Source organism: Strigops habroptila, chromosome 1 (genome assembly GCF_004027225.2).
Source record: "Strigops habroptila isolate Jane chromosome 1, bStrHab1.2.pri, whole genome shotgun sequence".
Lineage (NCBI taxonomy): Eukaryota > Metazoa > Chordata > Aves > Psittaciformes > Psittacidae > Strigops > Strigops habroptila.
In genome coordinates this window covers 75,080,429-75,099,641 of record NC_044277.2, presented here as the reverse complement: position 1 = coordinate 75,099,641, position 19,213 = coordinate 75,080,429, and the positions used below count along the sequence as shown (strand labels likewise).

Genomic DNA, 19,213 nt, shown 5'->3' with positions numbered 1-19,213 from the left:
TTGTCCCACCTTTGAACTTGGAAGTAAGTCACTTGAGTCATAATGGGTTGTGAAATTGGAAATATTTGAAGTTTCAAACTTTTCCTTTTTAGTTTATCTTCTCTGTTGCTAGAATGATGATAACTGTTATTAAATCTCTTGCTAAAGCACTACTAGGTAAAAAATACATTATGACACTAAAGTTCATATTAAAAAAAGAAATACAGGAACTGTATATGTTATGCATGGGCTTTAACTTGACGTGTATAACATGCAGTGCATACCTGGGACACTGATGTTTTAAGTTTACTGATGTGTGTAGATAGCAGTCCAAAGAGAGTGTTATGTTAGCAAGTGCCGATAGAATGTCTATAACTGAGAATACATATGGATGAGAGGAAGACCGATATTCAGGCACTGACATTTACATGTAGAAATCAATATTTTTAAGTGCAGTTATTAATGTTCATCAAACTTTTGTTTCTTAGAAGCTAATTTTTATTTTGTAAATATGCATTTGTAAACTAAAGTACTTTTTAATAAAGAATTAATTTATTACTTAGGTCAAGTAAAATAAATTTATCTTGTGCTTTAGTGCTGACTGAAATTTCTTCTCTGACTTTTGTCTTGAAATGCTGTAAAAAGCATGTATTGCTGTATACATGCATTATAGTAGATAGGTTGCATTATAGTAGATAGGTTATACTTTATTTGCTGGCGTAATATGTATATGTGTATTATTAACTTACTAAAACTACAGGATACCTTCCCCATATATTTATCATGGTTTTTTTATAGATAACTTGAAAAAGTTTAAAAAATATTAGTGCTCTATAAAAGTACATTATCTTCTCCAGTTTGAATCCTGCATTCTTACTTCAGAGGTAAAAAAACCCCAACCTGTGGTGTCATGAAACTTGGGGGACAGTTTTGAAGCTGCCCAGAAGATTAAAACTTGTCACACTTAATAGCTATATGATGATGTCTGTTACAATTTTTTATTAATAGTAGTAATAATTGTAATTCATTTGTTCTGAACTAGTACTCCTAAATAAAGGTTCTTTTCTCCCCCCAAAATATGGTTTAAGCTGGTTCTCGTGATTGTGCAAGGTGATGATGGAATTGGAAGTTTATGAGTAAGTTTATTCTGCCATGTCCTGCTTGCGCAGGATCTGTTGTTTGGAATAGTGTTATGTGCAGGTGTGTTGGGCTGACCTTGGCTCGCTGCCAGATGTCCATCTATTGATTTCTGCAGTTGCACTGTAAGGAGTAACATGAAGTAGACATGACATCTACTGAAATGTAGCACTCTCTTGCTATGTAGTGAACCTTGGGGAAAAAAGAGGACAAATCAGCCTTATGGCTCAAAGTGTGTTCTTCAATTACCAGCCAAATGATATAACAACCAGAAAAGGAAGCAGCTCATTCATGAATAGAATAGGCAAAGTTGTAATGTTTTGTTTTATTTTTTCCACTTTTTCTCTTTAAGGTGATGCCCTTTTGGCTACAGCTTTTCTGTCCTATTCTGGTCCTTTTAACCAAGAGTTCCGCAGCCTGCTATTAAATGGCTGGCAGAAGGAAATGAAAAGCCGGAAAATCCCCTTTAGTAGCAACTTGAACCTCATAGAAATGTTGACTGATGCTCCAACTATCAGTGAATGGAACCTACAAGGATTACCAAATGATGACTTATCCATACAGAATGGAATCATTGTCACTAAAGCATCTCGTTATCCATTATTAATCGATCCACAGGCACAGGGTAAAATTTGGATTAAAAATAAAGAAGGCAGAAATGAACTTCAGGTAATAGGAGTGCAGGTGTTTTCATAATCGCTAGAAACTCTTAGCTCACAAAACATTATAATTCAGTGATTCAAATAATTCTTAGCAAATACCTTTTATTTAAATTGCTTAGGCTGGATATAAAGGATATTTCAGATATAATTGGGCATATTTTAGATTTGAGATTTGGCTAGATATGAAAATGTACATTTGAAACTTATTAGTTCCAGTGTCTTGATTTGTTTAATGGATTTATTTTAATGAAACATAAGCCTTTGGAAAATAGGCTGGATGGGTAATGTCTGGTAAGAGTTGAAGCATGTTTACAGAATATAATAAGCATTACCAAAACCCCAAATAAGTGATTAATACAAGTTCATATAAATGTTTAAAACTGAAGATGCACAGCATATTTTTATCATCTTTTAATCAGAATTATTGATAATTTGTGTTGTCTTAGCATGGATGTCAGGTGCTAAATGTTTTGCAAAGGTGCAGGGAAGACAGTACTCCAGCAACATCAGTCTGAGGCAAGATACATCAATTCAGTGCAAACAGGAAAATATGAGAAAGTCTGTACTTGCTACATTTATGATTATACCAATAAACCAGATTTTTCAAAAGATATCCCTGAAAAAGAGAAAGAGAAGTTTGAAGGGTGATAATAGAGTGGTTGAGAGTATTACTAGGAAATTGCTTTCATTCATGTTGATTGCCTCAGTGCAGAACCCTTTAATGGTTGCCTAGCTAGTTATGTAGTTATATTAAAAAATTATTATTAGACTTCAGCTGTAGAATAGTAAACAAACTAAGCTGAATGTGCTTTGTGTACATGTTGACAATTAATCAAAATTGTCCTGAGGACTACTTTTTAAAGTAAAGACTATTTAATGTCTTGTTAAATATAAGCTTCTAATTTTTAAGAAAAAAAAAAAGGGACCCCAATCTTGGAATTGACCTTGCTGCAGCTTGACTTGGGGATGTTATCCAAGGTAAAATTGAAGATGATAAGAGGTTCCTGTGAATTTCCAGTTTGGTTGCATTCATAGGATATCAAAATTGTAAGTGCTCAGTGCTGCTTTGCTTCTACTTTTATAGTTGAAAAAGATGAGTTTGCCTTCAGTGAGATCCAAGAGTATGGCACACTGATGCTATCTTTTCTTGTGCTCACAGTCTTTGCCTCAATCCTAGTCTAACCATAGGATCATTGTTTTTGTCAGTAATAGAAATAAAATGACATCATTTTTGAATATAAACCAAAAAGCTTGATAACTGGGTGTAACATAATATATAGGTCCATAATTGTATTTTTAGATCACTTCTTTGAATCACAAGTATTTTAGAAATCACTTAGAAGACAGCCTGTCTTTGGGAAGACCTCTTTTGATAGAAGATGTTGGAGAAGAGCTAGACCCAGCACTTGATAATGTTTTGGAAAGAAACTTCATTAAAACAGGTTCAGCCAATAAGGTAAAAATAAAACAAATGAACAAAAAAGTGGAAACAGACATAACCTCCTTTGCCCTCAACAAAAAACCTCATATAAGTATATGACTTTGAAAGATTAAAGTCGTATTTAAATTCAATTAATGCTAATACTAAGAAAAGTAGAGTTTAAGATATCAAATAGTAAATATATTTAACCTACAGAGTTCATTATCCCTTTGCTTATGCCAATTTTTAAAGACAAAATTATCTGTGAATGAGTAATTTAAAGTGATCCATAGATATTTTCAACAAATACCTTGCATCAGGCATATAATCTAAAACTGGATTTGGACAGAATCCAGTTTTGTTCTGTCCAACACCTTTGGGCAGAAAAATGTATCCTGTGTTTCTACATGCAGTTCCTGAAAGAGTGTCTACTGGTTCTTGATATGTCAAGGCTTCTTTTTAATGCTTTTCTAAAGGTGAAGGTCGGTGATAAGGAAGTAGATGTTATGAAAGGCTTCAGACTTTACATCACTACAAAACTGCCAAATCCAGGTTACTCTCCTGAAATTAGTGCTCGAACATCCATCATTGACTTTACTGTGACCATGAAAGGTCTTGAAAATCAACTCTTAGGCAGAGTCATTCTCATGGAGAAACAGGTAAAATAACTAATTGCATCTTTTTCCAGGCTAATATATCTTACATTTACTTGTAGAAGGTTTTACTTTCATTTCAATTTATTAGTCTCTAATCCCACATTACAGGGTAACTCTCTGAATCTCTTTATTGTGATTATCCAATAAGGAGCATTTACAGCACATCATTTAAAGTTTCTGCAAAGTTTAGCTTTCTGTTCCTATATTGTCTGATATACTCACTGGTATAGTCTGTGTAGCATACATTTCAAAGAGTTGACTGATTACTGATAAGAATACTTGTACTGATTTCTTCTTTTCCACAAGAATGTTTAACCAATTTGCAAGATGTGAGCTAAGCATAAAAACGTCAAAGGGTAGCTGGTATATCTGTATAAATTTAATGCTACCGTATTTCTTGGAATAATTTGATTTAAGGGACTAGAATTATGTCTGAATATAGTGTAACTTAGACTGTTTTAATGATATGATTATTTTGAAACATTGACTGTTATGTAACTTGCTTATTTATATATTTATTTAGTGTTGTAGAAACATGTCAGGTTAGTAGTGGAGTTATAAAAGAAGTGTTTATGGCTTTTTGAATTTCACATTCATATTTCAAGATTTGTGGTGAAAAAACGCTCAAGTTTTGTAAGGAACAGTTGATGCAGATTCTTGCACTTGTGAATAATTTTGTGACAGAATGATTAAAGTTATGTAGCAGCTAAGAAGAAAAATCACACTATCTCAGCTGAAACCAGGACATATATTTTATGAATATTAACAAGATCTGGCATTCTTTGGTACAGCCTGTAAAATGAAATCAACTTGTAAAAGGAATGCCATAAAGCTGGATTTGAAATAGCCTCTTTGGTGCAAATTCCTTGAATTTATGTATATTGTAACTTGGCTTAGTTTTGGTTTGTCTTTTTTAATTTTTTATTTCTTTTTTTTTTTATCCTTGGTGTTATGACTGGAAATTTTTGAAGACATGCAGAAAATTTCCAACTGTGTACTCTTCCTAATCTGCAAAAAGTATTTTAAAGGCTGAATAAGGTTTTCATCTCAGGATACTTCACTTTAGTTTGGTATTCTGTTTCCAACTTGCTTCTCAGAATATTCTTGTGAGGAAAACTTAGCCTTCTGGTTTTTAAATACATTACACTCTAAAATATGTTTAACGTCCTAAACTGAACTCAGCAAAACACAAAATTTAATTTGGCTCAGAATGATTTCTCAACATGATAATTATTATGTTTAATTGGATGCTAACATTCTTTTAATGCTATACTTCTAAAAATTGTTTCTGTTTTTTCAAACTTGCATAATGCTTGTGTTGCTTCATAATTGCTACCTGCTTTGCTTTATTTCCATTAGACATCAGTTGATTGAAATGGAGTTAACTGTAGTTTTCTGGTCATTTTTTTTCATCATTTTTTTTCAGAATTTTTTGAATCTGTATGCACGTCTTCTAAGTTATATGACATTTGCATTATTCTATGACAACAGTCCCAATAAATCTTTTCTACCCGATGATGATGTTTCAATATGCCTTTTGTATAGTGACAAGATAAGAACCTAAATCTGATAATGAGCTGAAGATGATTTTTTCCAATTTCTTTTCAAAGATAAAAGGACTTTCTTTACAAGTACTAAATGTTTGAAATAGTTAGGAATGTTAGCAGAATGTGGGAGTGAGAAAACCAGTAGTTTAGAATGTGGGAAAACAAAACAATTTCAAAAGTTGTAACAGTGTTGCAAACGTGTATAAAGGAAGGTTACTCAAATGGGGGAGTAAAACCTTTCTTTGAGCCTTGCTGAGGTCTGAGGTTCATAATGCCTCTAGTGCTAAATGAGATATCATGCATTTATTAGTGTTGTCCCTGTTTCCTTGGAATAGTAACAGCCTGTCTGCACTGCTGAAGTGGAATTGCAAAGGTGGAGTGAACATGCAGCTTCCAGCTTAGTTAAAACTATTCACCAAACCTTTGTAAACAGTGAAGGAGTACTTCTGTAGACATAGCTAATATTTCTACCAACTGGCTCACTTATTGTTGATTCATCAGGTGCATATTACCCTTATGAAAGACTCTGAACCTATCCTCTCCCTTTTCCTTTCTTTTTAATTCACTGTATAAAAATATTCTGTATTGCTTTAATGGAGTAGTTTTATATCTGAGGGGTTTATTTGTAATGAGTTTTAAATTTTAATTCAAAGAGTAGCATAAGAATGAACTGAAAGGCCTTTAATCTCTGAAAAGCTGTTAAGAGGTATCCATCTTTCATATATGACCACTGGAAAACAAAGTAGATGTATAAACCACCCCATTTGTGTTACTAAAAGTAACCAACTAAATACTTCTAGTGAAGCAACTCAATGTAGTTCTATATGCTTTCTTTTCTTAGTCAATGAAGAATTTTAGTGGGAAATTGAAGTTATCCCTGTTTGATGGAGGAGTATTTTTAGGTGTATTTCTGGAAATATTTGGTGCTTGACTTGGTGACTCTGGATGCTCATTGTTATTGAGACTATATATTCAATATGGTGATTGGAAAACAGTGCATAAATGACGATGGTGTTAGACGGAGTGAAATAAAATCCTGTGTCTGGAAAGGTGCTTGCACTCGTCTTTCTGTGAAATAAAGAAGAAAAGCAATCTGAACTTTCTAATTCTGTTAGAGCATGATATGAACACGTTCCATAGTATTTGTTGAAAAGATTTGTTTATGAATACTTATGTAGCAGGTTCAGAAATATCCATCAGAAATACCACATGAATTCTTTCCCCTAAAACTCTACACTGTTTTAGTAAGATAAGTACTTTTAAAACTAAATAACTTGATTTATTTTGTTTTTATTTTCAATTACTCTTCTCTTCCCAAATATTACCATGTATTCCAACAGGAATTAGAGAAAGAAAGAACAGATCTTATTGAAGATGTGACTATGAACAAAAAGAGTATTAAAGACCTAGAAGATAATCTCTTGTTCCGACTTACAAGCACTAAGGGTTCTCTGGCAGATGACGAGAGTCTAATAATTGTATTGAGTAACACGAAGAAGACTGCCGAGGAAGTAACACAGAAACTGCAAATTTCTGCTGAAACTGAAGTACAAATCAACTCAGCCCGGGAAGAGTACAGACCTGGTGAGTGAAGGTAGTAGTGAAAGTCAAATGACTGGAGCATACAGTTAAAACAGCGATACTCAGAGCAGGAGAAATAGTAAAATGTGATCAGGAAGACCATAATAGGTGGGAAGGATTTGTGTTTTCCTGTAAGTAAAATGTGTTTAGCAAATGGCATATTGAGCTACAGTGAAGAAAACAGTCAATATTATGTTTCCTGTGGAATTTATAAAATGGAATTTCCTATTGTCTCGCTAGACTTCCCGTTGCCCACATGTTGACATTCCTTTAGGTGTCAGTATAATTGTACATGCTTTTTATATCTGTTTGGATGAATGATTTGTTTATTCTGTCATAGATCCTTAAATTATTATAGTCAGCACATTTCACTAGTCTTGTGGCTTTTAACTGACAAGTGAAAGCATGAAAAAATTGAAGAAGAAAAAATGCTCTCTGGAATAAAATGTTATACCTGCATTTTACAAAATGTGTAAAATTGTACAGTTAGCATACCAAAAATCACTGCAGACTTTGTAAAACCTTTTTATTTAAAGCTAAAAAGACAACTGAAAGTAAATTAAATCAGTGCTGGTTAAGTTAAATCAATATAGTTCGTTTGGATTTTATATGACTCCTGTAAAAGTCTGTAAAGAGAAATTTGTTTGGATACTCAAACAGTACTTCAAACCATCTCACTTTTTATATGTTCTACTGATGATCTGCAATGAATATTACAATATACCACCCAGATGCTCTCCAGATATGCTCATATTTGCAATCTGGGCTTTACACAGTATACATTAATTATAGAAAAGATTTTTTATTTCTTCTTATATATGAATGAGGATTAATAAAAGTTTTAATTATTTTTCTGGATGGTAATGTATGGAGCAACTCAAGTATCTTTAGTTAGCATTAGTGTTAAACTCACTGTACCTGTAAAGAGTTAAAGTTTTTCTGCTCTGCATTTCTACTTTGGACACAGTCTTGTTTCCTGTCCTTCAGTTGCAACTCGAGGTAGCATCTTGTACTTCCTTATTACTGAGATGAGCATGGTCAATGTGATGTACCAGACTTCACTTCGTCAGTTTTTGGTGCTTTTTGACCACTCCCTAGCCAGGTAATTTAGTTAACAATAAGTAGAATTTGTATTTACCCAGTCCTGGAGGTGGTTGTAGTATGACCAAGTTTTGTTTCTAATGTCAGAAAGAAGCATGTTGCTTGTCACAATCTTGACAGGAGTTGTCAGTTTAAATACCTATAAGTCTTTGTCTGTTAGTTACCAATGCAAAGAACCTTTAAGTGTACCTACAGTTCTTCAGAATTAGGCATTTGATAGTTAAAAAACATTATACCATGCTGATTTTCAGCTATGCAGGCAGCTTGATTAGAAAGGAATTTGGTTTTGTTGCTCCTTCAATGTGAAAGTTGTTGGTTTTTTGCTCCTTCAGTGTGAAAGTTGTTGCTAGCTTGCTATCTGGTATTCTGTGTTTGAGAGCTATTACTTTTTCATGTTTTGAATGTTCTAAACTATGTCTTTTTGTCTTTTACATAATATTCCCTTTAATGAAACTTATGTATAGTGACATTCAACTGCAGACATTTCTTCCAACAGGTCTACCAAAAGCCCTATAACTAGCAAGAGGATTACTAATATTATCGAACATATGACATATGAAGTGTTCAAATATGCTGCCCGAGGACTTTATGAGGAGCACAAATTTCTTTTCACATTACTACTTACATTGAAGATTGATATACAAAGAAACAGAGTGAAACACGAAGAATTTCTGACACTTATTAAAGGTTGGAACTATGGAGCAATTTTAAGTAGAGGATATGTATTATTTTGTGAGCTGCAGTTTTATTTCCTAGCCACTTGCTGCTTCCTTTTGCGGATGAGAAGCTAGTCAATTGAAAGAATACATGTTTATTATTTTGTTCTGGTGACAGGCAACATTGTATGGTAGTTCTAATTTATAGCAGTGAAATGAATATTAACAAATACAGCTTTGAGTGCAGTTTATTTGGTGACTGCAGGAGGACAAGCAAGCAAATAGGAACAGAAAAGCGATGTTAACAGTTTAAAAGAATATTAGACTTAGCTAAATGTGACAAGTTCATGGCTTTAGTCTTAACCGCATGTAAGCACTGTGTATCTTCACTTGAAAGCTTGGAGTAATTTATATTATGTTACCAAGATACTTAATTTCATGCAGGTGGTGCTTCTCTAGACCTTAAAGCTTGTCCTCCTAAGCCAGCTAAATGGATTCTGGATATGACTTGGCTGAACTTGGTGGAGCTTAGTAAGCTTAAACAATTTTCAGATATTCTTGATCAAGTAAGTAAAAGCTTTTTGAAATGAATCTCTTGTTTGACAGTGATTGTCTGGTAATGGTCAAGGCATGTAGTGGGAAACTGCTTTATTTTACAGAACAGAATGAAACTGACAGCAGATACCCACAGCTGTAGCCCCAACTGCTTAGAAACCTGTTTTGATAAAAAAATTTAACACCTCCCTCCCCTCTGAAAATAAGAAGAAAGTACAACATTTCACATCACATAGAATTATAATACTTACAAATTGGGATATACCTTGCTATTATTCAGTTCACACAATGCAACTTGAATCTTCTTCCAACTGTTAGACTGTCTTCCATCCCTGCTGTGCTTTCCTACACTATGTTTTATGATGCTTGTTCCAATATTTATCTGATTATATGGAGTAAGAGTTAGGGAAAGTGTGTTCAGTAAATTCAACACTTGTATGAATAGTCTTAATGGAGATTAAGTGTATGGTAGTTAATGGATTAAGTAAATAGCAAATGGTATATGTGAAGAGTACCTTCTGTACAGTCATGTGGGGAGTAGATAGGTATCTACTATTCTCAAAGCTATGACTGAGCCTAGCTTGCTATGCTATTATATCATTACTGGAAAATACAGAGTAGTAGCTATTTTTCTTTTTCAGAATATGATTATTTAAGGGCATTGTTGCATTCTACAATTTTGTACTTAAAATCTGAAAGCTTATCCTCTTTTTTTTTAATAGCCTTACTAAATCTGTGTTCTAACATTGCTAAACAAATGCCTGTGTATGGAATATGTGTATTTGACCTTCATTAAAAGTTTGTGACCCAGTGGCAGTGGAAAGGTGACTTACCTGTTTAGTGAGATTTACACCTTTGTTGGTATAACTGCAGATTTCCAGAACAGAGAAACAGTGGAAAATCTGGTTTGACAGTGAGAATCCTGAAGAAGAATTGGTTCCTAGTGGCTATGGTGAATCCCTGGACTGCTTCAGACATCTTCTTCTTATCAGATCTTGGTGTCCTGACAGGACCATAGCTCAGGTAAATTAATGTAGCCAACATAGTCTATTAAGTTATCATTAGAATAATAGTTACAGGATTGCAGTTCAGTACTTTTTTATTTAATGCTACACCCCTTAACTCCTTTTTATAAAGGACCTTTACTTTACATTTTCTGAAATTCTTTTCAGACAATTTATGTATTTGTTTCAAGGGCAGTGTTAGCAAAAGTATTCCAATATATTGAATGAATATTAGCTAGTGATTTTGTAGGGAGATAGGATTTCATCTGGAAATGTATGTGATTATTCAGTTCTGCTTTATCAGTTCAGAAGTTATTTTTTACTGTCCTTGCTGATATTACTCAAATTGTAGAAGTGTCCTCCTGTTAGGATGAAGTAAAATATTTTTTAAAAATCTATATTAAGGTCTGTTCAAAATTTTTAGTTTAAAGCTATCTATTTAGAAAGGACAGAAATATAAAAATAAAGCTTTTTAAATGGTTAGATCTATTTTAAGGAAAAATCAGCTTCTATAAGCCTATTTTTAATCTTCATGTTCTTCTCCAGTGCAAAAGAATACAAATTGTGCAATTTCTGACAGTTTCAGAGCAATGGCTGGAAATTTACTGAAGTCAGAATGCATCACTAAAAGTGTGGTGTTAATTTTACGGATGCAAACCTTGAGATATTCTGACTGGATTCAGAGAAAGTCTGGGCAATTATCAATGTAACTGTAGTCAATAGGTTAAATGGTACTGTATGATGAATTGCCGAGGTGAGTATCTCCAGAGAGGACGCCTTTAACACCGGAGCGGGGGGAAGCACAGCGTCCCGGAGCCTCAGTTCGGAGCGGCAAGAGCGACCGAGGGAGCCTCAAGTCCTTGACAGGACTTGCCCAGGAGCCGGCAGCTCAGCTGACGCGAGCAGCCTACTCACAGGGGGCGGCGCCAGGAGTGACGGCACCAGCCCCCAGTGGGTAAAAACCCATCCCAGGGAGCGCGAGCGACCAGGAGCGCGGCGAACAGGGCGTGGCACGTCAGTCAGGGTGTGGCGCGGCAGTTGGCGAAGGCAGGGCGAGCGGGCAGCGAGCGGGATGGTGAGCACTCGCCTCAGGACCAGGGCCCGCTCTGGGAGCTCTGCCCCGGCGGTGGCCAGCGTAGGCACCCAGACAGAGCCGATGAGAGGGGAGGCTGCGGCGCAGACCTCGGAGTGTAGAAAGTGCCTCGACTGGTCTCGTGAGGCGGGGGTGCACGATGGACAGGGCTGCACTCGGTGCGCCCTGGTGGAGGTCCTTGTGCAGCAGGTGGCTGAGCTGCGGGAGGCTGTTGGAGAGCTAAAAGATGCCAGGGAAGCTGAGAGGAAGCTGGGCTGCTTGTTCCAGGCCCAAACTGCGCAGGGGCTGCAAACGTCTAGCACTGCTCATATAGGAAAGAAGGAGAGCAGCAACCCAGGAAGCTGGGAATTAGTCACGAGAAAAACGAACAAAAAAAGGAGGAAGAGGACAATTAACGACAAGGGGCTTCCTCCTAAATCTGATGTCCCCACCCAGAACCGATTCGCGGTTCTGCAGGGGGCTAATGAGAAAGCACCCACCACACCTAATGAGCACCCTGCTGATGCACCAGTAAAGAGGATCGCTACTGGTGCCTTCAGGAAAAAGAGGAGGGTCGTAGTAGTAGGGGACTCTACTTTGAAAGGCACAGAGGCACCCATCTGCCGGCCTGATCCAGTCTCGAGGGAGGTGTGTTGCCTGCCGGGGGCGCGGATCAGGGATGTTGCTGAGAGGCTGCCTGCTCTAGTAAGTCCTACTGACTATTACTCCCTCCTAGTGGTCCATGTGGGTGCTAGAGATATAGATAGGAGTAGCCTGGAGAACATTAAGAAGGACTACAGAGCCCTGGGAGAGGTGGTTAGGGGCTCTGGAGCTCAGATAGTTTTTTCATCGATTCTCCAGGGCAAAGGGGAGGACCTTAAAAAAGCTAGGCGTGCCTGGCAGGTTAATAAATGGTTAGAATGCTGGTGCCATAGTCAGGGGTTTGGCTATTTAGAACATGGGGCTCCATTTGGGAGGCCAGATCTACTGGAGGCTGGTGGAGCTGGTCTGACAAAGAAGGGGAAGAGCTGTTTTGGTAGGAGGCTTGCCAGGCTGGTCAGGAAAGCTTTAAACTAGATGTGTTGGGGGAGGGGAGCATCCCAACATTCCTGGTCAGTTGCCAGCACCTGTAATAAGTGCTTGGAGCGATGTAGAGATGTTCCAGCTGCCCCAGCCATTGAGTTGGCTTCATTTGGAGCTCGGCTAAGGTGCCTCTATACAAACGCCCGTAGTATGGGGAACAAGCAAGAGGAATTAGAGATGTGTGCAAGGCTACAGGAATATGATGTCATTGGTATCACAGAAACATGGTGGGATGGCTCCTATGACTGGAATGTCGGAATGGAAGGTTACAGGCTGTTTAGAAAAGACAGGCCAGGCAGACAGGGAGGGGGTGTTGCTATCTATGTCAGTGATAGGCTAGAGAGTATGGAACTCTGTCTGGGGACGGGTGATGAGGTAACAGAGTGTTTGTGGGTCAGGATCAAAGGGAAAACAGCAACGGGGGACATTACGGTGGGGATCTGTTACAGGCCGCCTGATCAAGAGGACTCTGTGGATGAAGCGCTCTACAGACAGATAGGAACAGCCTCACGCTCGCAGGCCCTGGTCCTCATGGGGGACTTCAACTATCCTGACAGCTGTTGGAGGGACGGTATGGCCCTGCACAAGCAATCCAGGAGGTTCCTCGATTGTGTGGAAGGCAACTTCCTCTTTCAAGCAATAGAGGAGCCAACGAGGAGAGGTGCCATGCTTGACCTTGTGCTCACCAACAGGGAGGGACTGGTTGGAAATGTAACGCTCCAGGGCAGCCTTGGCTCTAGTGATCACGAGATAGTTGAGTTTGAGATCCTCAGGACGGTGAGAAGAGCGTGCAGCAAGCTCACTGCCCTGGACTTCAAGAAAGCAGACTTTGGTCTCTTCAGGAACCTCCTTAGTATGGTTTCATGGGATACAGTCCTAGAGGGCAGAGAGGCCCAAGGCTGCTGGTCGGTATTCAAGGATCACCTGCTACGTGCTCAAGAGTGTTGCATCCCGACTAGAAGAAAGTGCAGCAGGAGGGCCAGGAGACCTCCATGGATGGACAAGGAGCTGCTGAGGAAACTTAGAGGGTAGAAAGAAGCTTATAGAAGGTGGAAGCGAGGACAGGCGGCCTGGGAAGAATATAGGAGCATTGCCCGAGAAGCTAGGGACCAGGTTAGGAAAGCTAAGGCCCAGCTAGAATTAAGTTTGGCAAGGGATGTAACAGATAACAGGAAAGGATTCTATAGATACGTAGCAAATAAAAGACAGGCTAGGGACAATGTAGGCCCTCTCCAGAAGCTATCAGGAGAACTGGCTACCATGGATTTGGAGAAGGCTGAGGTTCTTAATGACTTCTTTGCCTCAGTCTTCACCAGCAAATGCTCTGACCACACCACCCAAGTCTTGCAAAGCAAATGCAGGGACTGTGAGAATGAAGACCTTAGGCCCACTGTAGGAGAGGATCAGGTTCGAGACCATCTTAAGAACCTGAACGTGCACAAGTCCATGGGACCTGATGAAATCCATCCACGGGTCCTGAAGGAGCTGGCGAATGAAGTTGCTAAGCCACTGTCCATCATATTCGAAAAATCCTGGCAGTCAGGTGAAGTTCCCGATGACTGGAAGAAGGGTAATATAACCCCCATTTTCAAGAAGGGGAAGGTGGAAGACCCGGGGAACTACAGACCAGTCAGTCTCACCTCTGTGCCTGGCAAAATCTTGGAACAGTTTCTCCTGGAAAACATGCTAAGGCACATGAAAAACAACGAGGTGGTTGGTGACAGCCAAGATGGCTTCACTAAGGGGAAATCCTGCCTGACCAATTTGGTGGCCTTCTATGATGGAGCCACGGAACTGATGGACAGCGGCAGAGCAGTTGATGTCATCTACCTGGACTTGTGCAAAGCGTTCGACACTGTCCCGCACGACATCCTTGTCTCTAAATTGGAGAGACATCAATTTGATAGATGGACCACTCGGTGGATAAAAAACTGGCTCGATGGCCGCACACAAAGAGTTGTGGTAAATGGCTCGATGTCCAGTTGGAAACCTGTAACGAGTGGTGTCCCTCAGGGATCGGTGTTGGGACCGGTCCTGTTCAACATCTTTGTCGGCGACATGGACAGTGGGATTGAGTGCACCCTCAGCAAGTTTGCCGACGACACCAAGCTGTGTGGTTCGGTTGATACGCTGGAAGGAAGGGATGCCATCCAGAGGGACCTTGACACGCTTGTGAGGTGGGCCGATGCCAACCTTATGAAGTTTAACCAAGCCAAGTGTAAGGTCCTACACCTGGGTCGGGGCAATCCCAGGCACTGCTACAGGCTGGGCAGAGAAGAGATTCAGAGTAGCCCTGCAGAGAAGGACTTGGGGGTGTTGGTTGACGAGAAGCTTAACATGAGCCGGCAGTGTACGCTTGCAGCCCAGAAAGCCAACCGTATCCTGGGCTGCATCAAAAGAAGCGTGACCAGCAGGTCGAAGGAGGTGATCCTGCCCCTCTACTCTGCTCTCGTGAGACCTCACTTGGAGTACTGTGTACAGTTCTGGTGTCCTCAACATAAAAAGGACATGGAGCTGTTGGAGCGAGTCCAGAGGAGGGCCACGAGGATGATAAGAGGGCTGGAGCACCTCCCGTATGAAGACAGGCTGAGAGAGTTGGGGCTGTTCATCCTGGAGAAGAGAAGGCTGCGTGGAGACCTCATAGCAGCCTTCCAGTATCTGAAGGGGGTCTACAAGGATGCTGGGGAGGGACTCTTCCTTAGGGACTGTAGTGGTAGGACAAGGGGTAATGGCTTCAAACTTAAACAGAGGAAGTTTAGATTAGATATAAGGAAGAAGTTCTTTACAGTGAGGGTGGTGAAGCACTGGAATGGGTTGCCCAGGGAGGTTGTGGATGCTCCATCCCTGGCGGTGTTCAAGGCCAGGTTGGACAGAGCCTTGGACCACATGGTTTAGGGCAAGGTGTCCCTGCCCATGGCAGGGGGGGTTGGAACTAGATGATCTTAAGGTCCTTTCCAATCCTTACTATTCTATGATTCTATGATTCTATGATTCTAATTTCTCAGTGGTGTGTTATATATCTGAAATGGATTATGCACAATTAGTTCCTCAGTTCTGTTAATGGGAGCAAGATACATTTCCATCTTACGATGGTTTTGTGAAAACTGATAGTTTATCACATGCCAACTGCTGAATATCTTCTGTCTCTGAGAAGTAACCCAGAGGTATTAATGAGAAGATTGGTCTAAGACAAAAACAATGTAGTGAGAAACAGCACAAGAAATATAATCTCAGACTGTTTAAAAGAGCCTTTTCTATTTCTCAGTTAAAAGGAACAATGACAATTTTTGAAATACATAGGGAATGACAGAGATGGCTTCTGTATGTTCCTCTCAATCTTTTACTTAGTGGCAGTTATTTTCATCATTACTACTGTCTATTCATTGTTTGTTTAAGCGTGAAGGTGGGAAAGACCTTTGAAGCATATCTTCCATCCTTTCCTCCTTTTTTCTTTAGTATTTGGAAAGGGAAGCTAAATTTTTAAGGTTAGAAGTTTTGCTACTTAGTGGAGATACGATCTTTAAATCATTAAAACCTTTCAAAAGGTTTAGTAAGGTTATTTTTATTATACTGTAAATATAGGTATTACATATAACAATGCATCCAGATATATTTAATAGACTAATCATTTTTGAAGGCTGTACAAAATAACACCTTCAGTATGATATGTTAACATGTGAAAATAAATTTGTTGCGTATTTGTATTTCTAATATAAATTTATAGCAGCTGTCAGTTTACTTATTGGTTGTATTTACACTGGGAAGAAAACAGTATTAAATGATTACATCACAGGTTAAATTTATCCTTTTTAATATAGGCAAGAAAATACATCATTGACACTATGGGAGAGAAATATGCAGAGGGAGTCATCTTGGACTTGGAGAAAACATGGGAAGAGTCAGATCCACGTACTCCTCTCATATGCTTTCTTTCCATGGGCTCTGATCCTACGGACTCGATTATTGCCTTGGGAAAAAGACTGAAGATAGAGACACGTTATGTTTCCATGGGCCAGGGGCAAGAAATTCATGCTCATAAACTTCTACAGCAGACAATGGCTCATGTAAGGAACAAAAATCTGGATGTTTTTTGTATCTGTGTTAAACACTTAGAAATGAAATTCCTGTCATGAAATATAGTTGTTTGGCGAGTAGTTAATGCTGTATTTATTTGTGTAGGTAAATGTCCTAAGCAATAGAACTGTCTTTTCATATTCATTAAATGGCTATAACAAGCTTTTTGATACTGTGCAGACAATAGTGTTTTTCGTATAAAATGGAGTTTTTGTTCTAGCTTGTTAACTAATGAAAATAGCTGAATTGCTTGGTTTACATGGATATTAAATATTCTTCAGCCAGTATTTCACAACCTTTTTTAGTTTTGTATTTTTAGTAATAGAAACATATTTCATTAAAGAAGATTAATTCCAAGTATTCCATTGATAGTTACATAACCTTGAGAAAAACAAGGCTTTATAGCAAAATATTTTGTATTTCTCTAGTCTGGATTTTAAATTGGGATGGACAATCTGATAGCACAGGCATGTTACAGGTGAAACATGCAAAAGTTAAAGAATAAAATTTCCTGTATGAGGATAAAAGCTAAGATGTTCTAATTTAGCTTTGCCCATCAGGTGGTAGTACTGCTATGCCTGCTGATATGAACAGATAAAACTTGTGCTCCATGTTATGGGCTTCTTCCCTGTCTGTATAACCAGTTTTCCTCTGACTTGTGTCTCAGATTGTCGTTTGACAACTTCACATTAAAAGCTAATTAGCAGGTCGGATGAGAAGTAATTCAAAAGATAGGGAAGAAGAGCTCCTTTTGTTAAGAGAAATGCAGTACTTTCCCTCACTGTCTCACATACCTTCTTAATGAACAGGTATGAGAGATGTCTATATGAAGTATGATAATTCATATGAGAAAGTTTGATATCTATTGATCGATAGCAATACATTAGTTTAGTATGCATATTTGGTTATTTTCCAAGCCTGTGACCTTCGTGAGGAACAAGGTTTAGCAGCGTGCTGTATAGAGCTACTTCTAAGCTTTCTTATATAAGTCAGGATTTATCAGTGTTTATCAGCACTATAGTTATGTCCAGACATGTTTCGAATGTACTGAAATGGCAAAGGTAGGGACTGCTTGAGAGGACCAGGTGGGATAAGTAAAGACCATTTTTTTTAGGTGATAAAACCAAACAAACTAACAACGCCTCCAGAAGGAACAGCCCACATCTTAGCTCACATAAGCTTTCTTTGGAGAAAAAATACTTTTTTACTTGCATGTGTACCATTACTATGGATACTGGTCCCTGTTTATACATGAAATGTACATGAAATCAGAAGACTAAGGCCTTGGTTTTGATTTGGTGAGCTAGTGGCGTAAAATTGACTGTGGATGATTTCCTCCTTTAACAGCTCTGATAAGCACTTAAACATGCTGTATTTTGTTACATATTAGATGCATCTGCTTTGTTCCTAACCTACGGCATAAAGAAAGAGTGATTTTTAGTAATTTTGGTTTGTAAACAATGTTGTTAATTTCATAATCTGTTGTTTTGAACTAGGGAGGTTGGGCACTTCTACAAAATTGTCACCTTGGACTAGACTTTTTGGATGAGTTGATGGACACTGTGATAGAGACAGAGACTGTCCATGAAAGCTTTCGACTGTGGATGACAACTGCCATTCACAAACAGTTCCCCATCACCCTTCTTCAAATGTCTATTAAGTTTACCAACGAACCACCACAAGGGCTCAGAGCTGGACTAAAGAGAACATACAGTGGTGAGTGCTGGAGTGCTAATGATTTAAATTTCATTTTTCTCATATTTGGACTCTCTGGTGTTAATGTGTGGTCGTATTGTAGCCACTGGCAGTAGATGTAAGCTAGTATGAGGAACTGATCACAACGATGCCAGGACACCTCTTGATCCTTGGTTTGAGTTAGAAGTTTTGAAAATCAAAAGGAAGAGAAGATCTGATGAAATTCTGTTGCCAGAACTAATTGGACAGTAAAACAGGAAATGCTTTTTCTTTTCTGAAGTGTTGGCTTCTCATATCTCAGTTCAAATTGTTTACATTTTCAATCTTCTTGTGTCTTTTGGCAGAAAAGCAACATATTAATCTTTGTTGGCTGTTAAATGTTCTTTGCATTGTATAAAATAAAGGTTAAAGCATCTGTGAAAAAAGCAATTTAGTGTGAATTCAGCTGTCACTAAATGTTTTTTGTTTTTGTTTTTGTTTTCTCTTAAAGTTTACTCTTTTAATTTGAGAGATTTAATAACATGCTATAAACTTTCTTCAGCATAGAACACTTCGTAGGACAATAGTTTTCTTTTGGGAGAAGTAGAGAGCCAACCGAGTATCTTTAGGAGTCATGTTTTAGCACTGGTTTGAAGTAGTTTTGAAAAGTACTTTCATTGTGTTTCTTATAAAGCCCACTTACAATCAATAGGTGTCAGCCAGGATTTACTAGATGTCAGTGACATGGTGCAATGGAAACCAATGCTGTATGCTGTAGCCTTTCTACACTCCACTGTTCAAGAAAGACGCAAGTTTGGATCTCTGGGTTGGAATATACCCTATGAGTTTAATCAAGCTGATTTCAATGCTACTGTGCAATTCATTCAAAACCACTTGGATGGCACGGATGCCAAGAAGGTAATTAATGTTTTTGTGAGGAAGGTGGATTAGGGCGATGGACCTTTCCAGTAGTGGAATGTATATACATGGTTCCAAATAACTGAAACACAAC

General features: G+C 38.4%; 1 protein-coding gene across 1 annotated transcript in view; it reads left to right on the top strand.

Moving 5' to 3' along the window:
• DNAH5 (dynein axonemal heavy chain 5) overlaps window positions 1-19,213 on the top strand; it is a 121,958-nt gene that overhangs the window by 92,642 nt on the left and 10,103 nt on the right. Inside the window, exons 64-74 of the mRNA XM_030478857.1 lie at window positions 1,469-1,785; window positions 3,079-3,234; window positions 3,675-3,857; window positions 6,742-6,985; window positions 7,970-8,084; window positions 8,580-8,770; window positions 9,184-9,305; window positions 10,168-10,317; window positions 16,272-16,517; window positions 18,024-18,243; window positions 18,914-19,119. Coding sequence (XP_030334717.1) covers window positions 1,469-1,785; window positions 3,079-3,234; window positions 3,675-3,857; window positions 6,742-6,985; window positions 7,970-8,084; window positions 8,580-8,770; window positions 9,184-9,305; window positions 10,168-10,317; window positions 16,272-16,517; window positions 18,024-18,243; window positions 18,914-19,119 — 2,150 coding nt within the window. The remainder of the gene's footprint in view (window positions 1-1,468; window positions 1,786-3,078; window positions 3,235-3,674; window positions 3,858-6,741; window positions 6,986-7,969; window positions 8,085-8,579; window positions 8,771-9,183; window positions 9,306-10,167; window positions 10,318-16,271; window positions 16,518-18,023; window positions 18,244-18,913; window positions 19,120-19,213) is intronic.